This window comes from Pezoporus wallicus, unplaced genomic scaffold (assembly GCF_028554395.1).
Source record: "Pezoporus wallicus isolate ANWC-B61680 ecotype Strahan unplaced genomic scaffold, APGP_CSIRO_Pwel_v1 contig_6566, whole genome shotgun sequence".
Classification (NCBI taxonomy): Eukaryota; Metazoa; Chordata; class Aves; order Psittaciformes; family Psittacidae; genus Pezoporus; species Pezoporus wallicus.
Genome location: NW_026638763.1, coordinates 1,271,364 through 1,292,535, shown reverse-complemented (window position 1 = coordinate 1,292,535; position 21,172 = coordinate 1,271,364). Strand labels below are relative to the sequence as shown.

The window sequence follows — 21,172 nt, the reverse complement described above, 5'->3', positions numbered from 1 at the left end:
TTAAAATAACTAACATTAGTGTTAGACTTGAATAGAGAATGGCAATTCAATTGAGACAATGTTTCAGATACTTGAAATGGAAATAAACCCCCAAGTATTTAGTTTGCTGATGACACCAAGCTGTGTGATTCAGTTGATACGCTGGAGGGAAGGAATGCCATCCAGAAGGACCTTATCACGCTTGTGAGGTGGGCTGATGCCAACCTTATGAAGTTTAACCATGCCAAGTGCAAGGTCCTACATGTGAGTCAGAGCAATCTCAGGCACAGCTGCAGGTCAGGCAGAGAGGAGATTCAGAGCAATGCTGTGGAGAAGGACTTGGGGGTGCTGGTTGATGAGAAACATGAGCCGGCTTCAGTGTGCACTCGCAGCCCAGAAAGCCAACTGTATCCTGGGCTGCATCAAAAGGAGCGTGACCAGCAGGTCAAAGGAGGTGATCCTGCCCCTCTGCTCTGCTCTTATGAGACTTCACATGGAGTATTCCATACAGTTCTGGTGTCCTCAACATAAGAAGGGCATGGAACTGTTGGAACATGCCCAGAGAAGGGCCACGAGGATGATCAGGGGACAGGAGCACCTCCTGTATGAAGACAGGCTGAGAAAGTTGGGGCTGTTCAACCTGGAGAAGAGAAGGCCGCATGGAGACCTCATAGCAGCCTTCCAGTATCTGAAGGGGGGCTGTAGGGATGCTGGGGAGGGACTCTTCATTAGGGACTGCAGTGATAGGACAAGGGGCAATGGGTTCAAACTTAAACAGGGGAAGTTTAGATTGGATATAAGGAAGAAATTCTTTCCTGTAAGGGTGGTGAGGCACTGGAATGGGTTGCCCAGGGATGTTGTGAGTGCTTCGTCCCTGGCAGTGTTCAAGGCCAGGTTGAACAAAGCCTTGGGTGAGATGGTTTAGTGTGAGGTGTCCCTGCCAATGGCAGGGGGTTGGAACTAGATGATCTTAAGGTCCTTTCCAACCCTAACTATTCTATGATTCTATTTAGAATGTTTACAAAAATTGCACTGCACTGAAATGCCTCTTTTCAAGGTAGGAGGCTTAGGTTTTATAGAAATACTGCTTTGATATTTAAAAAAAAAAGATTTTAGAAGATGAGGGGGCTTTTTTATTGCTATGACTGACTTCTGTGGTTATATATTTAGGTGGAGGTTCAAATCTCAGTGTTGCCTGGTGCTGGAGGGTTTTGCTATGCCTGTGCCAGAGCTGTTTCTAGCTGCTGTGGAAGTGGAGGATTCTGAGCCTCTTCTAAGTCTGTATCCAGCCACTCACTTCCAGTGCCTGGACTTGGACAGCTCTGGTGCACAGTGAGCCTGTTCGGAGAACTCAGCTGCCAGGAAACTTCATTTCCAGTTTTTCTACTTATTAATTTTTTTCTAATATAATGCTAACAAAGGGAATGTGTGCCTGAGGAATGCTCTATGAAATGCAAATGTGAACATGGTGAAACCTCACCTTGTCACAATGAGTGAAAAATAGCATTCTGAATTAGAGGAAAAACTTGATTACCAGTTTGTCACATGTGAAGTCAGGACCTTCTCTTTCACACCATAGCATTAGGGCACTTCATTTATTTCATCTTGCCACAAAATGATCTAACCAGTACAGTTCAAGAGACATTGGTGTGATGAGTACTTACTGGTTGGTGATGCATTACCTTTAATTAGGTACTTTAGCTCAGATACCAAGTTTTATTATTGCAAGGATTTAAATATGGTTGATTTAGTCCTGGATACTATATAATTTCATTATATATCTATAGCATTTCCCAATGTATTTCTTTGGCATTTGATATGGGGGTTTTTTAGTAAACTGTGTGGCATTAATGCCCTAACCCTGGAGCAATATGTTGTGGGATTGATCCATGGAGATTCTGGTTTTCTTGGCATGAATCTTTTTTCAAGGACTAGACCTTGTGTCAAGGGCTAGACCTTGCTTTCAGTTGTGAATTACTTCAAAAATCGTTAGCATGCAATTAGGTTTAATGGTTGAAGTAAGGAAAATTTGTCTTGAGTACAAATTCCAGATACGAATTGTACTGTCATTTATTTGTTGTATTTATGTATTTTCTCTCAAGCTGTATTGTTGCATTCATTTGGATAACTTCAGGTACAAAACAGTTGCAGTAGCACAAGTAGCAGGGGAAGTTGACTGACTGTGAATGAGCCTCAGGACTTGTCTAACAGTTGAAGGACGTGGATATGGAAGATTTTCTTAGCCTCCTGTAATTGTATTCTTTGCATTTGAGTAGAGTATATGAAAAATGAATGAGGAACAGGAAGATGGTCACACTTTGGATCAGCTTTGAGAGTTGCTGGGTTTGAGGCTTTCAGGTTTTTTTGGTTTTCCCCCTTTGTTGAGCAGTTAGGTGTTAGACTGCATGGCCTCATGAATGACTATTCAATTTTTATACAAAGCCTTTCTGTGAAGAGTGGAAGATTGTACTAATTTTGGTATGCTGCTTCTCTTGTACTAACCCAAGATTCTGTTCGTGTTCAGCATTTCCATCTCTTCCACTCTCAGACTTCAGTTGTTATTGATCACTGTCTCCATTACCTAATTCCCTGCCTTTGGTTATGTTCAAATCCCTGGGGAATGGCTCAGTAAGATCATCAGTTGCCTAAAATGCAAACACTTGGCTAGCACTCTATCTTGTGTGTTATCTTGGGCTTCACTGTCAAGATCATTACACAGAGTGAGTTAAACATTCTTCCAGGTGCTTGGGAAATGTTCAAATCCCAGTGCAGAAATTGCCACAGGCTGTGAAATCTCTATACACTCACTGAAGTCTCTATGCATATGAATATGCAGCTTGAAAATGATACTTCATACAAACTTGCAAATGGGATTAATGGCTGTGGTTCATTACTGGCTATTGATTGAAATTAGACATCACTGGGCAACCTTTTGGGGATGGTAATAGATTTGAATTGACTGATCCACAGCTTTGCCTTTCAGAGGAACTGTGACACAGGATTATCATTGCTAATATAGGTCATAAATCAGTTCTGTACATGGAATTCATGTATCTGAACTCCTTCCAAACTACATTTTTCCCTGCTTCAACAGCCCTTCATTAAAATTAGAGGGTTTGGAGTCATTCCAATGGAGGAAAAACAACCCCTGCTAGATGGGATGGGTGTTTAGATTAGGTATCACACTGTAATAGCACATTGTGTAATGTTTATTATGGGTATTGATTGGTGCTATGTGTGATTTTATGCGGGCTAGAATTTATTTATAAAATGGGATAGTGTATAGGAAGACTTTGACTTACATTGGTGTTATTTGAAGGAAAGTATTGGAATGGTACAGAATAGATGCCATTTCTGGAAAATAGGGTAGTTTTGCAATATTTACTCATTATATTTAATTTCAGGTAAAATAATTATTTCTCATGAAGTTAATGGAAGAAAATTTACTTGGCAATATCCTACAGCAAGGTGCCACAACTGGATACAGAAATAATGTTTGCCTTCAGCATAAGCAGCTTTCATAACTGTTGGAGATATCACTGGCTAGGCTCTTACAAGCGCCCTACTTCAAATAGGATGGCCAAATGCTCTACTCTTTGGTAAACAGGTGTAGAACTTTGGTGTAGGGTGTAGGGTGCTGGACATGCACTGGCAGGCAGCTTTTAGAAGAGAGCTCATTTTTTATTATTATCATTTGTTGTTGTTTAAAAGGTAATTATTCACTGGTCTTTAAATCTTTCATAGAGCTCTGCATTGTCTAGTGCCTGCTGTCCTGCTGACATGCATTTTGCTACACCTAATCTCCAAATATTGCAACTAGTTTATCTGTTGTCTTTTCAATTTTATTCCTTACCTGGTGTGCTTCCAAAGCCTCCTAAAAGGCAATTTTACATGTACTAAAACCTGGCTTCTATTAGGTGCCTAAATTATTTTTAAATCTTATTTAACCACTTTTAATTACATGACATTGAAAGACAGCCAACTCATTTTTTGTACATTAAAAAGACTAGCCTGCAGTGAATGTGGGGGTACCAAGCTAATCTTAGCAAGCTAATGGATTTGAATGTAGCAGGCCTGACTGTATAGCTGATGAAGTGAATTGGAACAATCTGCTACCTTGTGGTCATAACAAAAAAAAATCATCATAATGATTCTGAATGCAGAACTATAGAGTGTGAAATAAAGGAGCAATTGTGCACTGGGACAGAGACAAGCTGGTAAGAGCAGCGGGAAAGGTGCCAGGTGAAATGAAATTTCTGTGTCTGTATGGTTGGGTATGCCAGCTTCTGTCATCAGTTCAGAAAGGGAAAATACTTTGAAATATGGAAGATGTTATGTTGAAACTTGTGTATAAATGACTTGAATTTGTTGTCTAAATATATATATGTATTTTATATATGTTATATAACATATTATATATAATATGTTCTATACATATGTGCAATATAAGCATGTTATATTTAAGTTATCACAGATGTGTTCCTTTTGAAGTGTAGTGTGACCTCAAGGAAGTATTAATAATGGAAGTGAACTTCATTAAAACAAAAGATTACTATTATTACAACTACCCCAGTGTGTCATCTAGAAGCAGTAACAAATGGTGCTATGCCAAAAGACTGCTTTATTTTTTAACTTTGATGTCACACCCAGCTGTAAGCCAGGTAGAATGGCAGGGGGGAAACAGTTATCCTGCCTTGGGTCAATAATATAAGCATGAAATATGATAAAAAGATCTATCAATTAGGTAATGTAGAATGAAAAATTACCTTGAGTCTTGCGCTTGAGACACTATGCACCTACAGCTCTCTGAAGGTTTCCAGCCAACAGCCTGGTGCCACTGGTTTTTGCAGGGTGGTTGCATTTTTTTTCTCACACAAAAAGCCGTGTATCTATGTGCCATCCACCATCTGCTGGTTACTGCAGTGCTTCCTGTCTTTGAAACTTCTTCATTGGATTATAGAATGTCAGTTTATGATTGATTTTGCATTTTGAAATTTAATTCTTCCCCCCTCCCTTCCCAGCTTTGTTGATAACTGAGGAAAAGGTATTTTCATATTTCTACTGCCGAGCATTCCAGCATTCACCTTCTGTATAAATGACATTTTGTCTATGAATAAAACAGGAGTAAAATTGAGCTTAAGATGATTCTGAAAGATGAACCATATTACAATTACTACATAAAATGTGTCTTAGACACATAGTCCGTGAGGGTAATGAAAGCAACACCCAAAACGAACCATAGATATAAAAAACCCCTAGGGGTTTTAATAAGAAATGTCATTGTAAATAATTAATGTGACTCAGAGTTCCAGTAGCAAAAAAGTGAACTGTATCTCAAGTCTGTTTCAAGGTTACAAAATCTATTAGAAACAAAATCTTTGCTACTGAGTGTATTGTTCAAATACAGGCTAATAACATGAGGATGGCTGCACATGCCAGATTCTTTTGGACCATCATCCTGTCCCAAGCAGAGAGGACCAGAGGATACCTAAGGATGGTTAAGAATAAGGGAAGGCATTTTTGAGGTTTTGTCTTATTACCCTCCTGGGCTCTTGGGTTCTTGGGCCAGATGTAGTTTCCATGTGATCCCCGATGTATTCCTCTTCTCGAACTTCCCATCTTCCTTTGTACCCACAAAGCGCTGGATCCACATCATCCTTTGTCAAGGAACTATGGAAGTCTTCTGCCCAGTATGGAAAAAAAAATCGCTTATTGCATTTTTAATACTTTTTAATGGGAACTTCTTTATTAATATGTTAAGCCCAACCTTTTTTAAATTCAGCCTGATTTTCACCTTCTCTGGTGAGGTGAAAATGAGGGGCTATGATAAAAACACACTATGGCAAAGTAGGACAGTGAAGAACCACAATGATTGCACAGCTGAACTGAGGTTTAGTATTGCATTTCCTTACATTGGTTTTAATATGAAATGGAAAATAAGGTGTTTAAATACAGCCCTCATAACCAAAGGTGAGAACCCATTAGGAGGTACATACTTTCCTAAGTGCAGTGTCTGGATGACTGTTTTTAACCCTGTTTCCAAGGAAAATGAAGGTTATGAGGATGTACTCCCCTTACCCCCCTTCACTTCTGAGCATGTTCCTTACACCATCTTCTATGCTCTCTAATCACTTCTAACCTGCAGGCTAATTCTGCCAGGACTTGGAAGACAGAAGTGTAAAGGTTTGATCAATTCCTGATACATTTAATTAGTAAACAGCTTAGATGATGGCACTAGGAGGCAAAAGATATTTCCATAGGCATTCAGGCTTCATTAAATTCTGATCTTCATGGAGTAACTCAGTTTTGCTAGACTTTTCCTTTCTTTATCTTTCCTCTTTGCCCTAGCATAAAATGTCAGAAAAAATAAAGTTATCTTTTACCAGTATTTGCAGTTCTTCCCTTGGGCTTTGCTGTGCTTAGGGTCTACCTTCCCTAATACTGCAAATAGTAGAGTAGCTGTTAGAATTTTGCTTTAGAATAATTGTGTGAATAGAGGTAAATAAAAGAGACATCATTTTTCCAATTAAGCAATTGGGATATTGATTTTAAAGTGTTTTTCAATTGCCATGGTAAAAGACTGTTCATTCTCTAATGATCTTCACTGCATGTTTAAAATTTGCTGTTGAGTTGCTGATGCTTATGTTGTGCAGTTAAGTTCCAGTCAGATGCTACCTGTTGCTAGAGCTCTTTTAGGACACAAAACTTAAACACTAGTTGTGCTTGTTTTAGTGTGCTGTTTTGAGACCTGTTATTTGACAGCACTGTGAGTAAGGCTTTGCTCATCGCCTTTTGAGCTAGACTGAATTGTCTCAGGAGAGGAGCTGTATTTTAGTTTGCCTGCAGAACACCGGGCATGTCCATAGCACTATATAAATAATACATACAAATGGTAGTAGCACAGATGTTGCTATGTTCACTTAATGTCATGTAGAATACAGTAACAAAATTGTTTGATTCACAGTACTGGCCCTGACAACTGCTAAAAATAATATTCCTATGATTAACTCTTAAGATGAGATATGTTGGACAGAGCTGTCTGCTTTACTGTTATTTACCGAGTAAGCTGATCTCTGTCTCCACCAGTACTCAGAAAAAAGCTGACCAAGAGTGCTCAGTGCTTATGAGAAGGTATTGCTTTGGTCAGTGGTACGAGAGGCTGACTGTGGGATGTCCTGGGCAGCTAGACCTAATGATACAAATGGCTTTATTATTTATTCTGGTTGATGCAAAATGACAGCCCTTGTAAATGTTGAAGGATGGGATCTGTGTCCTGCTTGGCAGCTGATGCGGTGAAGCAGAATAGCTTGCTAGCTCTGTTTTCCACAGCCTCTTCAGAGGTAACTTGAATAATCCCACAGGAATAGCTTGAGGTTCTGATCTAAGTTCATTGTCCAGAAATATTTGAACAAGGTAAAACATTTGAAGCTGCTTTGACTGTTGATACTATGTTAGAATATATTTACAGGGCAATGTATCAGTGTAGCTACTGCCTTTGTTTGACTGGGATTCCTGAAAAGTGATCAGTCACCTGAAAGGTTTTAGGAAATTCTGTGCCAAAGGCTCATGTTGTTGCTGAAGATGACCCTGTAACTCAGTAAGTATTAATGGGATGGCATCTTGGAGTGAGAACACTGAAGCTGCAAGAAGAAAAAATGTATAATGAAATGTGTGTGTTTAGAATATGAGTGAGGAAACATTTGTAAAGGTTTGAGAAGTTAATGCTCTATCTACTTTTCTGGAACATGGAATTAACATTTCCAAAGTTGTTTTTTTTTCCACTCTGATTGTTCCTGGAAGGGCAAGTTTATAGTTTCAGTTAGGAATACCCCAAATCAGTTGTAATCTTAATATTACAAGTATGTAATATTAAGAAAAAAGATCTATCCATAGAGACAATGCAGGGGTTACAGGTGGCACAGGCTCTCCACTGCCTATAATTTTTGAAGGCTTTTTCTACACAGATACTTTGTTCTAAACTATACAGGCCTCATAGTGCTTTGATTGCTAGAAGATTTAAACAGCAAAACACCAAAAGAGACTAAGCAAGACCATACAACCCAAACCAATGGGGTCCATAGAGCCCTAAGCACAAATGTACTGCTACTTTCTGTAAACAAACCTTGCTGGCACCAAATGTAGCAAAGTTATTTGCATATATGTGAGTGTGTTTCAAGTGGCAGGAAGAGATAGGATTTGTGTTGCTCTTCTCTCCTAATATGTTGCCTGGTTCTTTGATTTGTTTGGTAAAAAAAGAATTACAGTTGTTTATTATCCTCTGAATTAAACATACACACACTGCACAGGATTTCTTAGAGCTTTCTCTGTAACTGATCAATCTCAATTTTAAATGGAGATTATATATATTGCTGCTGATAATTAAGGCTGAGCATTTAATATCATATTTCCATATGTTTTTAATACAAAAATCAGTCGTATAGTAGAAGGCTGTGTGGGTATCATAGACTGTTAAACTGACAACCTAAGTTAAGAAAAATACCTACTTTCCCTGCTATTTTTTTCCCCTCAGATAATCTTGTATCGTACCTATAGAGCAATAACACAGTAAGAAAAGTGTCGCAGTGATGGGTAACAAAATATCACCTCCAAATTTGGAGTGTTTCTTTTATCTCCCAGGACCAAAACAATGTATTGTTTGGCAATGAGTAAAAGCATGTAATTATTAATCAGCTATGAATTAACTAGGATTTTTTCCAAGATGCCTGACTTAGCTTGACGCAGCACTTTTTTTCTTTATGCGTGTGTCTGGTTTGAATACTAGTGTGCAGTGAAAGTTTCGTGACCACAAAGTGCAGACCAAGTGCTAAATCAGCTCTGACAGCCATCATTCCTACAATCAGCAGTTTGTGCTTCCCAGAACTGCCGACGTTCATGCAGAATTACAGACCCTCAGTTGATGCCGCGCCCCTCTCTTTAATGAAGTGGCGCTTCTTTTACGCTCAGGGAATATTAGGATGTGTTGCATGGCAATGGGCACTGGGTCACTCTGTTCCTGAGTATTTTTGCACTTACTTCTGCGGTCATTTTGTCCCTCAAATCTTTCTCCTGCACAAGCCTTGCTTTTGTTTTTTGAGCTCCGCTTTTTTCTTCTTTGATCTGTGAGGAGCACTAAACCTCATTTGTAGCTCTTTCCCCTGCCACAGATTGCCAAATTGAATCCATTTGAACTACCTTCCTGCTCATATCTGTTTTCTGAAAGATTTTCATTGCTGCCTAGACGTTGTATTCTTAAAATTCAGCCCAAGGAACCGGTTCTTCATGTAGCATTTTTTGGATTATATATTAAAAAATGCATAAGCAATAAATCTCTTTCTGCTATTCACAACAGTGGCAGTGCATACTGCCCTCTGAATCAATTATAGATTTCATCACTCCCACCTAGTACCTGCTTCTGAATTTGTTTTAAGCTCTTATTTTATAAATGTATAAGGGGCATGATAATTTGTCATTTCAATTTTATCTGTCTCCAGAAGTGAGATCTAGCTTAAGTTATTGAAAGTACAAGTGTTTCATTAATAAAAGCACATTTTTTTCCCAGCAGCTTGACAAAATTAGGGTCTCCTCCAAACCCATAGCTGGGCTCCAAGCCTTTGTGCTTTGGTATATGTCAGAAAAACTTAAGAAATAGTCCTGAGCAGTGTTAAAATTTTTGAGAGATAAATCTCTCAAAGCTTTGTCTTTGGCATGGGGGTGTAACTGTCTTAATGAGGATTCTAATGATATTTTCACAAAAAATAGCAATCTAAACCCTAAGTGTTAAAAATAGTCCAAAGTTTAGGTAGGTGATATTTCATAACGGCAAGTTCCCCCTTAAAATCTGTCAGATAAATGATGCACATATTTCAAGCTGTCTTAGTAGGTGCTTTTTACAGAACAATTTACAGACGCCTATTGGAAAAGGAAGAAAGGGATAATATAAAAGAAAAAGGTTGACACTACTCCCAGACCCTTTTTTTTTATTATTTTTTTTTGTTTGTTTTACACTGGAATAGTGAACTGGGTATCTCTGAGTTTATTCTTAGGATGATATTTTATAGTAAATGCTTAGGATCAAGCCTTGAGCTGTTTGCAGTTCCCACAGTTTTAGATCCAGAACTTTGGAAAAAGAATTTATATCACCTGTGATAGCACATTTTTCATTATTTAAATGAAAGTAGAGTTTAATGGATCCTAAAGGCAAGATCTTCTTTCTGATGTTGGTGAGATAACAGCAGAAATTGGTCTGAAACACTAAGGTTAAAAAAATTTGGCATGTATTTTTGTTTATTTGTCTGAGTTGTCCCTGGTATAATTTGAGAAAGCTGCATTAACTTTTTTTTCAGTATTTTAAAGGAGTTTGGGATGAAGGGGCTAAAGGTCAGTAGATTTAAGCTTTATACTGGGAAGGCTGGTAGAAATTATATTCAGAAGCAAAATTACAGAATACATTAATACGTTTGTTGAAGTGAAGCATTGGGAGATCTCAGCGTGGCTTTGGAAATGAAGCCTCAGAAATCTGTTAGAGTTCTACGAAGGGCTTGCTGAGCATTTGATCAAGGGAGAGTCATAAATTCAGTATACTCAGATCTTCAGAAAATTCTTCTTACAGTCATTTGACATAAACTCTCAAAGAAGCCAAACTGTCCTGAATCAAAAGAAAATTTATATTGTGAGTTAAAAAAATGGAGAAAAGATGGGAATAAAATGACACTTTCGGAGTGGAGAAATTATTATTTGAGTCCCATAGGGAGCTCTGCTGGAACCTAAATTATTAGATGATATTGGAAGTTGGGGAAGAGAATGAGGTGGATAGATTTACTGATTAGTCATGGCTGTAAAAGTGAAGGTTGCATGTGAAGAATTACAGGAAGAGAATCTCAGTTGCAACACCTGACTCAATGGTAAAGTGGCAGGTGTAAGTCAATGCAAGTGGATGCAAAGTAATGCATGTAAGGAAAGATGGTCCTAATCATAGATAGATCAGAATGGGTCTAAACTAGTTGTTACTTCTCAGGAAAGAAATTTTGGAGCTACTATGGCAGTTTTCTAAAAATATCTATGTAGTAGTGCCAGAAATCCTAAAAGAATACAGAATAAACCAGAAAACACTTCTGTGCCATTGTACATCTTCAGTTATAGCTCAAGAGGTGCTGAGAAAGATGGTAAATATGACCAGAGAGGTGGAATGATGTCTCTATGAGGTATGAGTCAGTAGAGGAGGAATCTTCTCCTTTGTGGTTAAAATATGATAGGGTCCTAAAACCACTGGTTTAGAGACAGTAAATGTGTAGTCAGGGTTTTCTTTTAATCACAGTATTAGCATTAGAAGCATCAAATGAAACAAAGTAAGATATTGAAGACCCCAGAATAGTTTTTCACACAGAGCATAATTAAATTTTGGAATTCACAGACACAGGAGATTGTGGGTGCCAAAGATTTGCATATGGTGAAAAATCCATTAGTCATGGAAAAAACTTCCATGGCTGCATGTTAATAAAAGTGCTTCTGTCTCAAAGAATCCTGAGCCACACGACAGGTATGGGACATTAACAGGAGAACCATTCTACATCTTGTTGTTTTCTTAGTTGTTGTGCAGCATGCTACTGAACCAGATGGACTTCTAGTCTGAAGCCATATGTTCATGCTTAATTGAAATAGAACAATACTAGTTTGTACCTGAATATTTGGCCAAAAGGTCTGAGTTAACTCTGTATATTTAATTTCTATAACATAGCAATGACTCAAAAGATAGTGAATGTGTTAAAGTGTTTATACTGAGTTGGAAGAGATAAAATTGTGATGCTTAAATCATAATCTATATGTTGAAAATGGTATGGATTTGGGAAATAAGAAAATATTCTTCTCTGAAGCTATTTTATTCTATTTTGAAAGCAGTTCTCTGGGCTTACATTATTTTCTTGATAAACTCATAGACTATAAAAAGTAAAAATGTAATTTTTGGAACCCATATTTACTTCCCATGGAAGATAGCTACTTCATATCTCCTTTTCTTTTGGTAGTGTATTTAATACAAGACCACTTCATCTATCATGTGTCAGAAAACCGTGTGAAGTAAAACTCTGAATGTTTTCAAACATAATTTTTTGTTCATATGTATTTTAATGTAAAACCAACAGCTGCTCCTTAACCTGACTTTCTAAACATGGTTGAATTATTTTCTGTGTACTCTGAAAAACCTTACCTTGTTCTTGCTAAAAAGTACTCTTTATTTTTATTCCTGGTAACAGTGGCACCCAGCTGATCACTTCAAGTGGGGATACCACAGTGCGGCTATGGGACCTCTCAAAACGTGCCTGTGTTCTGACTTTAGTAGAACATACCCAAGCTGTATGGGACTGCTCGTGGCATTCGTGTGGTGATTTTGTGGCTTCTGCCTCCATGGACAACACAAGCAAAATATGGGATATTAACAGGTATGGAGATTCCTTTTTAGCCACTTGGTAGTTTTACTTAATAAGCTTTATGTTTTAGCCCAGTCAGAGAGAGATACCTAGCACCAATTTGTAGATTTCACTTTAAGAACAGAGATAAATTAGGAGTGTTACAGAAGCTTTGATGTGATATACTAGACAAAAGCTTTACTAAATAGGGAGCTGGGAAGGACTTAATTTAAGATACAACCAAAAAAACATACTTGCTTTTATTTGGTGTCTGTGATTCTGTGCTGTTTGTTTGCTTTTTAAGGTCAGACCCTTGTGGAACTTCAGTATGTAATTTCAACAAGTAACTGAACAAACGTTTAAGTAAGTTTTCTATACAGTATTTCTAGCTCATGAGTATACAGTACACTTCAAGGTTGGACAAGTGGAAATTTATTCATTATGTATGTTTTGGCAAGGTGACTCCTGATTAATAAATCAGCATATACCTCTTCATTTACTTTATTATCCAGGCAAATGCATTTTTATGAAGGTGCTTCTATAATATTATAATAATGGTATATTCTTGCTTACCAATTAATTATTAGTTCCTCAGCTCTCTTCAGTTATATTTGAGGTGACATATTTTGATTAATGTGCACCTTAAAGGAGTCCAAACTGTTCCTTCTAAACTCCTGAATGACGTAGGCGTAGTGTGACTGACACCACTGCACTGTTCTAGGTCTGATTTTTAACAACTGAATGTCATAAATCCACAGACAAGTCTTCAGTCTCACAGGTGTTTTCACCCTTTCTTTATTATCTAGTCATAGAATCAGAATGGTTAGGGTTGGAAAGATCTTTAAGATCATCTAGTTCCTAATGGATTTTTCTATTTCCACTCAGTCTTTCTCTTCCTTTACATTTGGATGAGGTGAAATACTCCTTCAAGCTTGTTGGCCACTGCAGGGAAAGAAGCTTCTCTGAAAAAGCAAGGGAGACTCTCTTCTTCTGTTACTTTTTGCCTAGATGTTGTGGTTTAAACCCAGCCACACAGCTTGTTCACTCACTCCCCCCCTTCTTGCCCTCCCCCTGCTCCCAGAGGGATGGGGAGGAGAATCAAAAGAATGCAACTCCCACGGGTTGAAATAAGAACAGTTTAGTAACTAAGGTATAACACAAATCACTACTGCTACCACCAATAATAATAATGATAAAGGAAATAAAAAGGGAAGAGAATACAACACCTCACCACCTGCTGAGCAATAACTGACCTCCCACAGCCCGACCAAGCACCGACCGATACCTAATCCAACCCTGCAGTCCTAGCCCTTCTGGGTAACTCTCAATTACATCCTGGGCATGACGTGCTGTGGTATGGAATACCTCTTTGGCTAGTTTGGGTCAGGTATCCTGTCTCTGCTTCCTCCTGGCTTCCCCTCCTCCCTGGCAGAGCATGAGGCTCAAAAAGTCCTTGGCCAGACCAAACATTTGAGCAGTAACTAAAAACATCGATGCTATCAGCACCGCTCCCAGGCTGAAAGTCAAAACCATAGCACTGCACCAGCTACCAAGAAGGAGAAAAAATGACTGCTACTGCTGAACCCAGGACACTAGACCACTCCCCATTGGTTGCCATTGCAGTGAGGCCTGTAACCGAGACCTAGAGACCAGTTTTAGGAATGTGCTTTTCTGAACCTTGAGTGCTGAGGAGTTTTCTTGTACCAGTGAAGTACTTCTCTGATAAGCATGTACGAGTTAAGATTTTTTTCAAACTGTTGTAATCCAGCCAGATTTTCTTGAGAGCTAATTAAAACTGTCAGTATTAGATTTTCAGTCTTGTTTTTCAAATCCTGACTTAAGGAAGCATTAAATAATCATAAAAATGTTGCTTACACAATGGGTAAGCAATGTATCCTTTCATGAATTATTCCAGATTATTTTGTCAAAGCTGAGAGCAGCTTTTTAAAGCAAAAGCTTGAAAGAAATACTCAGTTTTTATGAAATCATAGAGAAAGCAGTTAAAGTTTGGCAAAGTTCAAGACAACTGAGAAGTGAGTTTTGTAACAGAAATTGTCAGCCAGTTCTGATAACAGATGATGCATCCACTGTTACTGTCAGTAATAAGAATTAATGGTCAGTGTTTTGCTTAGAAATGAAAGCATCAGACATCTACTGTATTGCCTCTTTACTTAACCTGTTGTAGGATTTTAATACTTTGATTATCCTTTATGGCATATTCATGACCTTTAAGAAATAATGCTAAGAATAGTTTTAATTTTATGTCAGAATGGTTTTGCATTTGCATAGACAAAGGTTTTGTTTAGACACATTAAAATATCTTCTCTACTGAGGAATCTTTTGTAGTCAGAGGAATCAAAGCAAATCTTCATCACCAACCCATGCCTCCCACTCACACTCATTACCAGCTTTCATTTCTACCTTCAGTGTATCTCATGTGCATTTTGCATTTGAAAATAAGAGAGTAAGGAGCAGAGCCATGATGTGAAAAGCTGGTTATCAGCATGTAATTATTGAAACCTTTAGACGTGAAAAAATCTCAGTGGCTAAAGGGAGCAGGAGGTAGCACAAAAATGTGGCACAGTAAGTTTAAAATAGGAGTATTCAGAGTATGAAATAAAAAAGCCTCACTTGGAGTTCTCACTGGTGGAATTTCAGTCTGTTCACAATAAAAGCCCGTGTGCTCGTGTTAGTTACATTACCTGAGTTCAAAATACCATTGAGTTCTGTTCAGCTAGTCTAGATAAGTTTGTAAGATGTGCTGTAGAAGGTATGTGGTGTGTGCACTTAGTATAAAGTGTTTTCAAATGAAAAATTAGATGCTCTCGAAGACCTTCTGTAAAAAGGAATTTGATGATGATAGGACATAGCTGTTTCAAGCTTAAGACTTCCCACCTGAAGATCTGATTCTGCAGAAAAGGCAGCTGTGATTGATCCTTATGCTCACATTGGCTAATTCAAGTGAAAAATCAACCTGTGCAGAATACGTGATGACATGTGGAAATAAGGGAAAGCTATTGACAGATTTATGAGGCTGGTAGTTTCCAGTCTGGATTGTTAATTTGTTGATGCTTATATACAGCAATGCTATACCTGTAAAGAGCCTGCAGTGTATTTTGGCTTGGCAGTAATACTTGCCAAACTAATTGTCTGAGTGTCACCTGTATATTTGTTACGTACCTGCATTCACTGATACGAGTGAAGCCAGCTGTGCAGGCTACCACATAAATGTGTAACTTCCTTCAAACTCCTTTGCAGTGTGGTTTGTGTAACAAAATGGGCAGATGGGGAAGGCTTTCCACAAGGGTTTGCAATCCTTAGGAAGTTTGTTTTCTTCCCATCCTCACAGAGTATGTGTTTATCTAGTTCTCATCTTAGAGTTATCCTCCTCGGGAATCTTCCAGTTGATACAATCTCTAAACAGTGACAGAGCAGATGACATACTTGTGGTAGGGTGATAATCAGTGATCACAGTTTTTGTCTTTAATGTAGTGATTTATTCTTTCCACTAATAAGGAATTAACTTTTTATAAATGAGAGTTGTCTTTCTTCCTTAATATTCCATATTTGGATGGATGCCTGCTTTTAAATTGAAAGATTCTGGAAAGTAGCGTATTGGGGGGAAGGTAAAGAAAGAAAGCAAGATGTAAAACAAAACTATCACTGCCACCTTTCTTAAAAAGGTATGTTGTAAATAAATGCTGCAAATATAAATACATTTCTGTGACAAATGGCAGTTGGCTTTTATTTCCAGATTTTAAAAAGTATACATATTAGTATATGTTAGAAATATACTTTTTTTTCTGTCTATAAACATAGCTTTTGAAATACCTGAGACAGAGTTCTCTGTGGTTGAAAACTTGGGGAGGCTCTTTGCTCTCTTTTAGCACCAAAAACCAGGTTGCAGCTTTCACAATCATCAAATCCATATTGAAGTCCAAAGAACAGAAGGTGCAACATCTCTTAAATAGGAAAAGATTGACAACAGTTTTAATAAATTATATAATTCTTTGCCAATGATAAGAAAATTCAGCTGCTAATTGTTTGAATTTTGTTTTATTAGAAAGTGAAACCACTGCCGACTCCCTTTCTATTTGCAATGAATATTAGTCACAAGCATTTTTCTTTTGGTACGTCGGAAGTTTCTGTCATATATCTAGCCACAAATGGCATTCCTACCAGGATAATAATGTGAGGTAGCTTGAAGTTAACAATGTTATTCTTCCATTTAAAGATATGATCCAATTTGTAAAACAAAACAGAAACCAAACAAACAGACAAATATCCAGACACCTTTCTTCCTCCCTGAAGACACAGACACATCCTGAGATGCAGCTATAATCCAAGTTACTGAAGGACTTCAGAGAGTCTGAGTTCTGGTGTTGAAACTTCTTGATGCTTTCTGCTGGGAGAATTGGCTGCTTTGAAAGGAAATGAAAAAGAGAATGGCGTAACTTGAGAAGGGAGAAAGATAACTAATGTACCTGCCATGTGTAGAAAAATAAAACCACAATACCAGCAAAGCACCGGCATATCTGCTGTCTTCAAAGTGATACTACTTTCTTCATGATTGTAGAAAGCAACTTGAACATGAAGTGAGGGAAGAAAGGAAGAAGCTGTAATTTGTGAACAGGTTTTTATTCAGCAGCATAGCTCAGATTGGAAATATATAGCCAGCCATATTAATAGATTGGCAAACAGTTCCAGGATTGTTTTCTCAGGCCATAAATTCAGGCCTGTCAAAGTCATTTTGGCAGGATTAATTTCAATTATCCGACTGTAAATATCATCAGAGATTTACAGCCTGATCTCTGATAGGCAAATCAAACTGAACATCATATATCTCATGTAAACACAAGCAGCTACTTAATTTTGCAAACATATGCTAGGACTGTATAATAAATGCAAACATTGTTATTTATGCTTTAAGCTTGAGAAATTATTTGCACCAAAGTCAGAACATTCAGGATAATTTTTTCTCCAGTTTATCCATTATATAGTTGTTGAGCCTGTTCTCCGTTTTCCTCTGGTTTCTTTCAGCAGTGTGAAATAAGGCAGGATTAGGCCACAGAGAAATGCAGTTCTGTATTGTCCTACAGCAGACCTCATAGCAAATAAATGTTTGCACATGGGTGCTGTTGCTGCTTTCTGTTTGCTGTTTTTCACTTCATTGCTTCTTTTCATTTAACACAGTAATTTATTTACCCGCCTAAAATTTCTCCCATAATCAAAATTTTAGTTTTAAATTCCAAAAAATGTAATTGTTTACATGAGTCCCCTGTCATTCCATTGGTGCATTTCTTCATGTGCAATTTAAAAAAGTAACTAACCCATCATTATCCCTGTACAGCCACTAATAGAGCATCTTGATACTAAGCTACTGATACATAATTTTACTTGTTTCCAAATGCACACAAAAATAGTTGTTGACACATTTTGCTTTTCTACAAGAGCAGTAATTTACATCTTTACCTTTTGTCACGTGTTTGTGACATAAATTAATCCCTAGTTTATTTAAATAATTTCTGCTTTCGTTCTTAAGCCTACTTCAGGATTCTTATCTTCTGCTATAACTTCTCTCCACTTAGTAACTGCTGATTATAGTTTTCTTTCTCCTCTTAAAAAGCACTTTAATTTGGGGAACTTTGGGTCTATTATACATTTTAAAGAAATTAAGCAGGAATGGGGCTTTGTTTAACTAGAAGCCCCTAATGAACTATAGGTTTCTTTGGAATGATACCATGCAATGATGATACTGCACATTTTTTATTATTGGCGCATCTTGACAGCATGCAGTGCATGACATGATTGATTGATTTTAAACTGCTATTATAGTTTTGGTTGGATTTGGGATTCTTTGCTTTGGTCTCAGTAAATTAGTTACTGGTTCTTGAATTACCAATCAGCTAGTCAAACCAGTTGCTTCGTACCATCAGCGTAATGTGAAACGCACAGTTTAGCCTAACTTGTCCTGACATCTTTTACATTCATACTGTTTCTTTTTCTTCCTTTTTCCTTACACAATGGACAGCTTTAAAATGATGTATTTACTACCAGGTCTGTAGTTATTTCTCACCTCACAAATGTATCCATATCAAGACTCTACAAAATCTCCTTTGAAGAAACTCATAAAGATTGTCTAATTTTGAAATGGAGTCATACTTTCACATTCTGAATGAGAATGAGGGTGTGTAACCAGTCCTTGTCAAATACCCCTTTTCAGATGACACTTACCTGACTCACTTTTTCAGTGGGACAGAAGCCACAAGCTCTTTTGGCGAGTTACCATGTTTAATTGATTCCAGTAAAAGTGAGCCTATTCTATATTCAGAGAAGACAAATGTCCTCCAGGAAATTAGAAGGCAGGTAGAAGAATTCAGAGGAAATGTGGAAGGACCATCTTTGGGTAGTTTGTAATGTCTGTCCTGACAGCACATCAGGAAATGCTTGCCATTTTGATGAAGGAGAATTCCCTTCTGAATTCTCTGAGGAGCACTGGAGAGACAACCTGCTATTAATCCCTCAAATCAAAATGAGACCTATGCCCAAGTCTCCAAATTTATAATTGTGCTTGAGTTCCATAACACATTTTCCAGGACCAAGAAAGTCTAAAACCTAGTTATCATAATTCCCAGAGAGCCAATTGTAAAAATCAATTTGAACATGTGAATTATGAGGGTAAAAAATGATATCCAAAGCAGAGCTGTTCAGTTAAGGGAAAAATACGGCTTAATCTTCATAATACTGGAAAAGATGAATCTTGAAGTAGAAAACTTAATCAAGAAGTGTAGCTTGAACTCCATATTGTAAACTTATTTAAGTCACATTATAGAGTTAGTACAAGACAACAGGCATTAATCATGAGAAATGTTTAATATGGTCATATATTTGCAGCTCAAAACAACCAGACAAGTCTTCGCCTAAATCCCATGGAATGCCTAAACTGGACAAATGGTACAATTGTTTACATTTGGTGGAACTAAGCAAAGAGGTGAAGTGCTTTACTCGAGGCCATACAGGAAGTTACTGCTGAAGTCATCATTACAAACCTAACTTTCCATTCCTTGGTAACATTAAAAAAATGTCAACATGAATTGTCCTCAAATTTTCCTATCGGCTGAGAAGAAAGAAAATTGGAATTGGATTTTCAGTAGTAATATAGATTCATGAGAAACATGTTGTTTATCTGGTTATTATTTCTCTGTCACTTACAAGATCCAGCAATAAAGCAATGTTGGACTTGTCTGCAGTTGCATAGCAATGTTCAAAGCACACATTGAAAGCATATGCTGGTAGCAATATTGCAAAGACTGTCAGTCTTCACGCTTTGTAACGTAAACTAATCACCACTTGGGACACAGTAGAGACATGTCTCTATGGAATTACACTGCTAAGCATGACAGGAATTGTGTAGCTTCTGCTGAAATGTTTATGTTGGTGGTTGTTGGCTACAGGTCTAGATAAATCAATGTTCTCTGTGTTTTTCACTCGAACTGTCTGTGGCAATTTAGCTTGTACATAGGAAGCATATGTGAATGTAGTTAAACTGAAAATACTTTTTTAAATATCAAAAATATTTTTACTTTTTTTTTTCTAAAGTGTTGAAAGGACAGAAATGAAAATGAAAAGCAGAAATGAAAGCTTTGCTTTCTGCTTTCTGCTACTAGTCTTGAAATGTGCAGCACTAGTTTTGATTAAGGGGGAGGGGGAATCAAAATACTGCTTTTTTTTAAACTAGTGTGTAGTGAATGGAGCTGCTTCCTAAAATGTCTGAGTTCTTAGCTCTGCAAATATTTCTAGTATATCTGAGCTCTGCAATCAGTTACCTACATGAGATTTTCATCTTCTTTTATGGTAAGATAGCAGAGAAAGTTGCACTTGATTTGCATAAAAAGATGTACCCTTTTCTAATCTCACCAGTTCCTTGCTTCCATTATGTCAGCATCCAATATGGCTTGGAAAAACTTATTAGATGCTGTTGATTGAGTAGTTTTATGTTCCAGTTGCCCTCTGTCAGCCCAGGGATGCACAAATTTGCTGAATTACATGTAGTTGGCTGAGAGATTCCTGTTGGACAGCAGAATGCTTTATTTGTTTGAAGTGCTAAGGTAATGTGATATTCTGTAAGTTGAAAACCTTTCCACTTGGTTTACCTTATTTGTCAAAATGCTTCCTAGGTTCTGTGACAGCTAGTTCAGGAGCAGGGTGAATTATGAAGCTGGTAATTAAGCTTCCTTCCATCAAATCCTAACCAAAACAGCTGGGAAGTCTGGAAAACTTAGTCCACTTCGATTGTGTATACTGTAGGTGGGCTCAGTTGCGGTTTTACTCTCTTTGACAATGTGCAAGTTGAATTCCTTCTCTTATTTGCAAGAGTGCAGGTATTATAACTATGCCTTCTGCAAAATGTTAAGATCTTGACAAGGTGTTTCCACTGTCCCACTTCAGTATTCAAATGCAGAGGGTCACCACTGCAGACATTCTGCACATTATAAGTCAGTATAGGTTTTCACTACATATCCAGGCTCATTATCCAGTTGTTTTCTTTCTCCTTCATGTTGCATTCACTCATTTCTGGCAGTCTGTTCTTCACCCAACCTGATTTCCTCAAAATACTGTTTTACAGTATCTCAACCAAAACAAAAATTAATTGTACCAACAGAGTAATTCATACAGCAGTGAAAGCTGTCAGATATTATTACAGAATTCAGTGCAGACAACAGTTCATTAAAATGATGGATTTCAATCATCACAACCATATCCTGTCAGTACCAGTTAGTGCAAATATTACA

General features: G+C 37.6%; 1 protein-coding gene across 1 annotated transcript in view; it reads left to right on the top strand.

The window, feature by feature from the left end:
* SPAG16 (sperm associated antigen 16) overlaps nucleotides 1–21,172 on the top strand; it is a 430,349-nt gene that overhangs the window by 229,616 nt on the left and 179,561 nt on the right. The window contains exon 12 of the mRNA XM_057412371.1: nucleotides 12,228–12,413. Within this exon, the coding sequence (XP_057268354.1) occupies nucleotides 12,228–12,413 (186 nt within the window). The remainder of the gene's footprint in view (nucleotides 1–12,227; nucleotides 12,414–21,172) is intronic.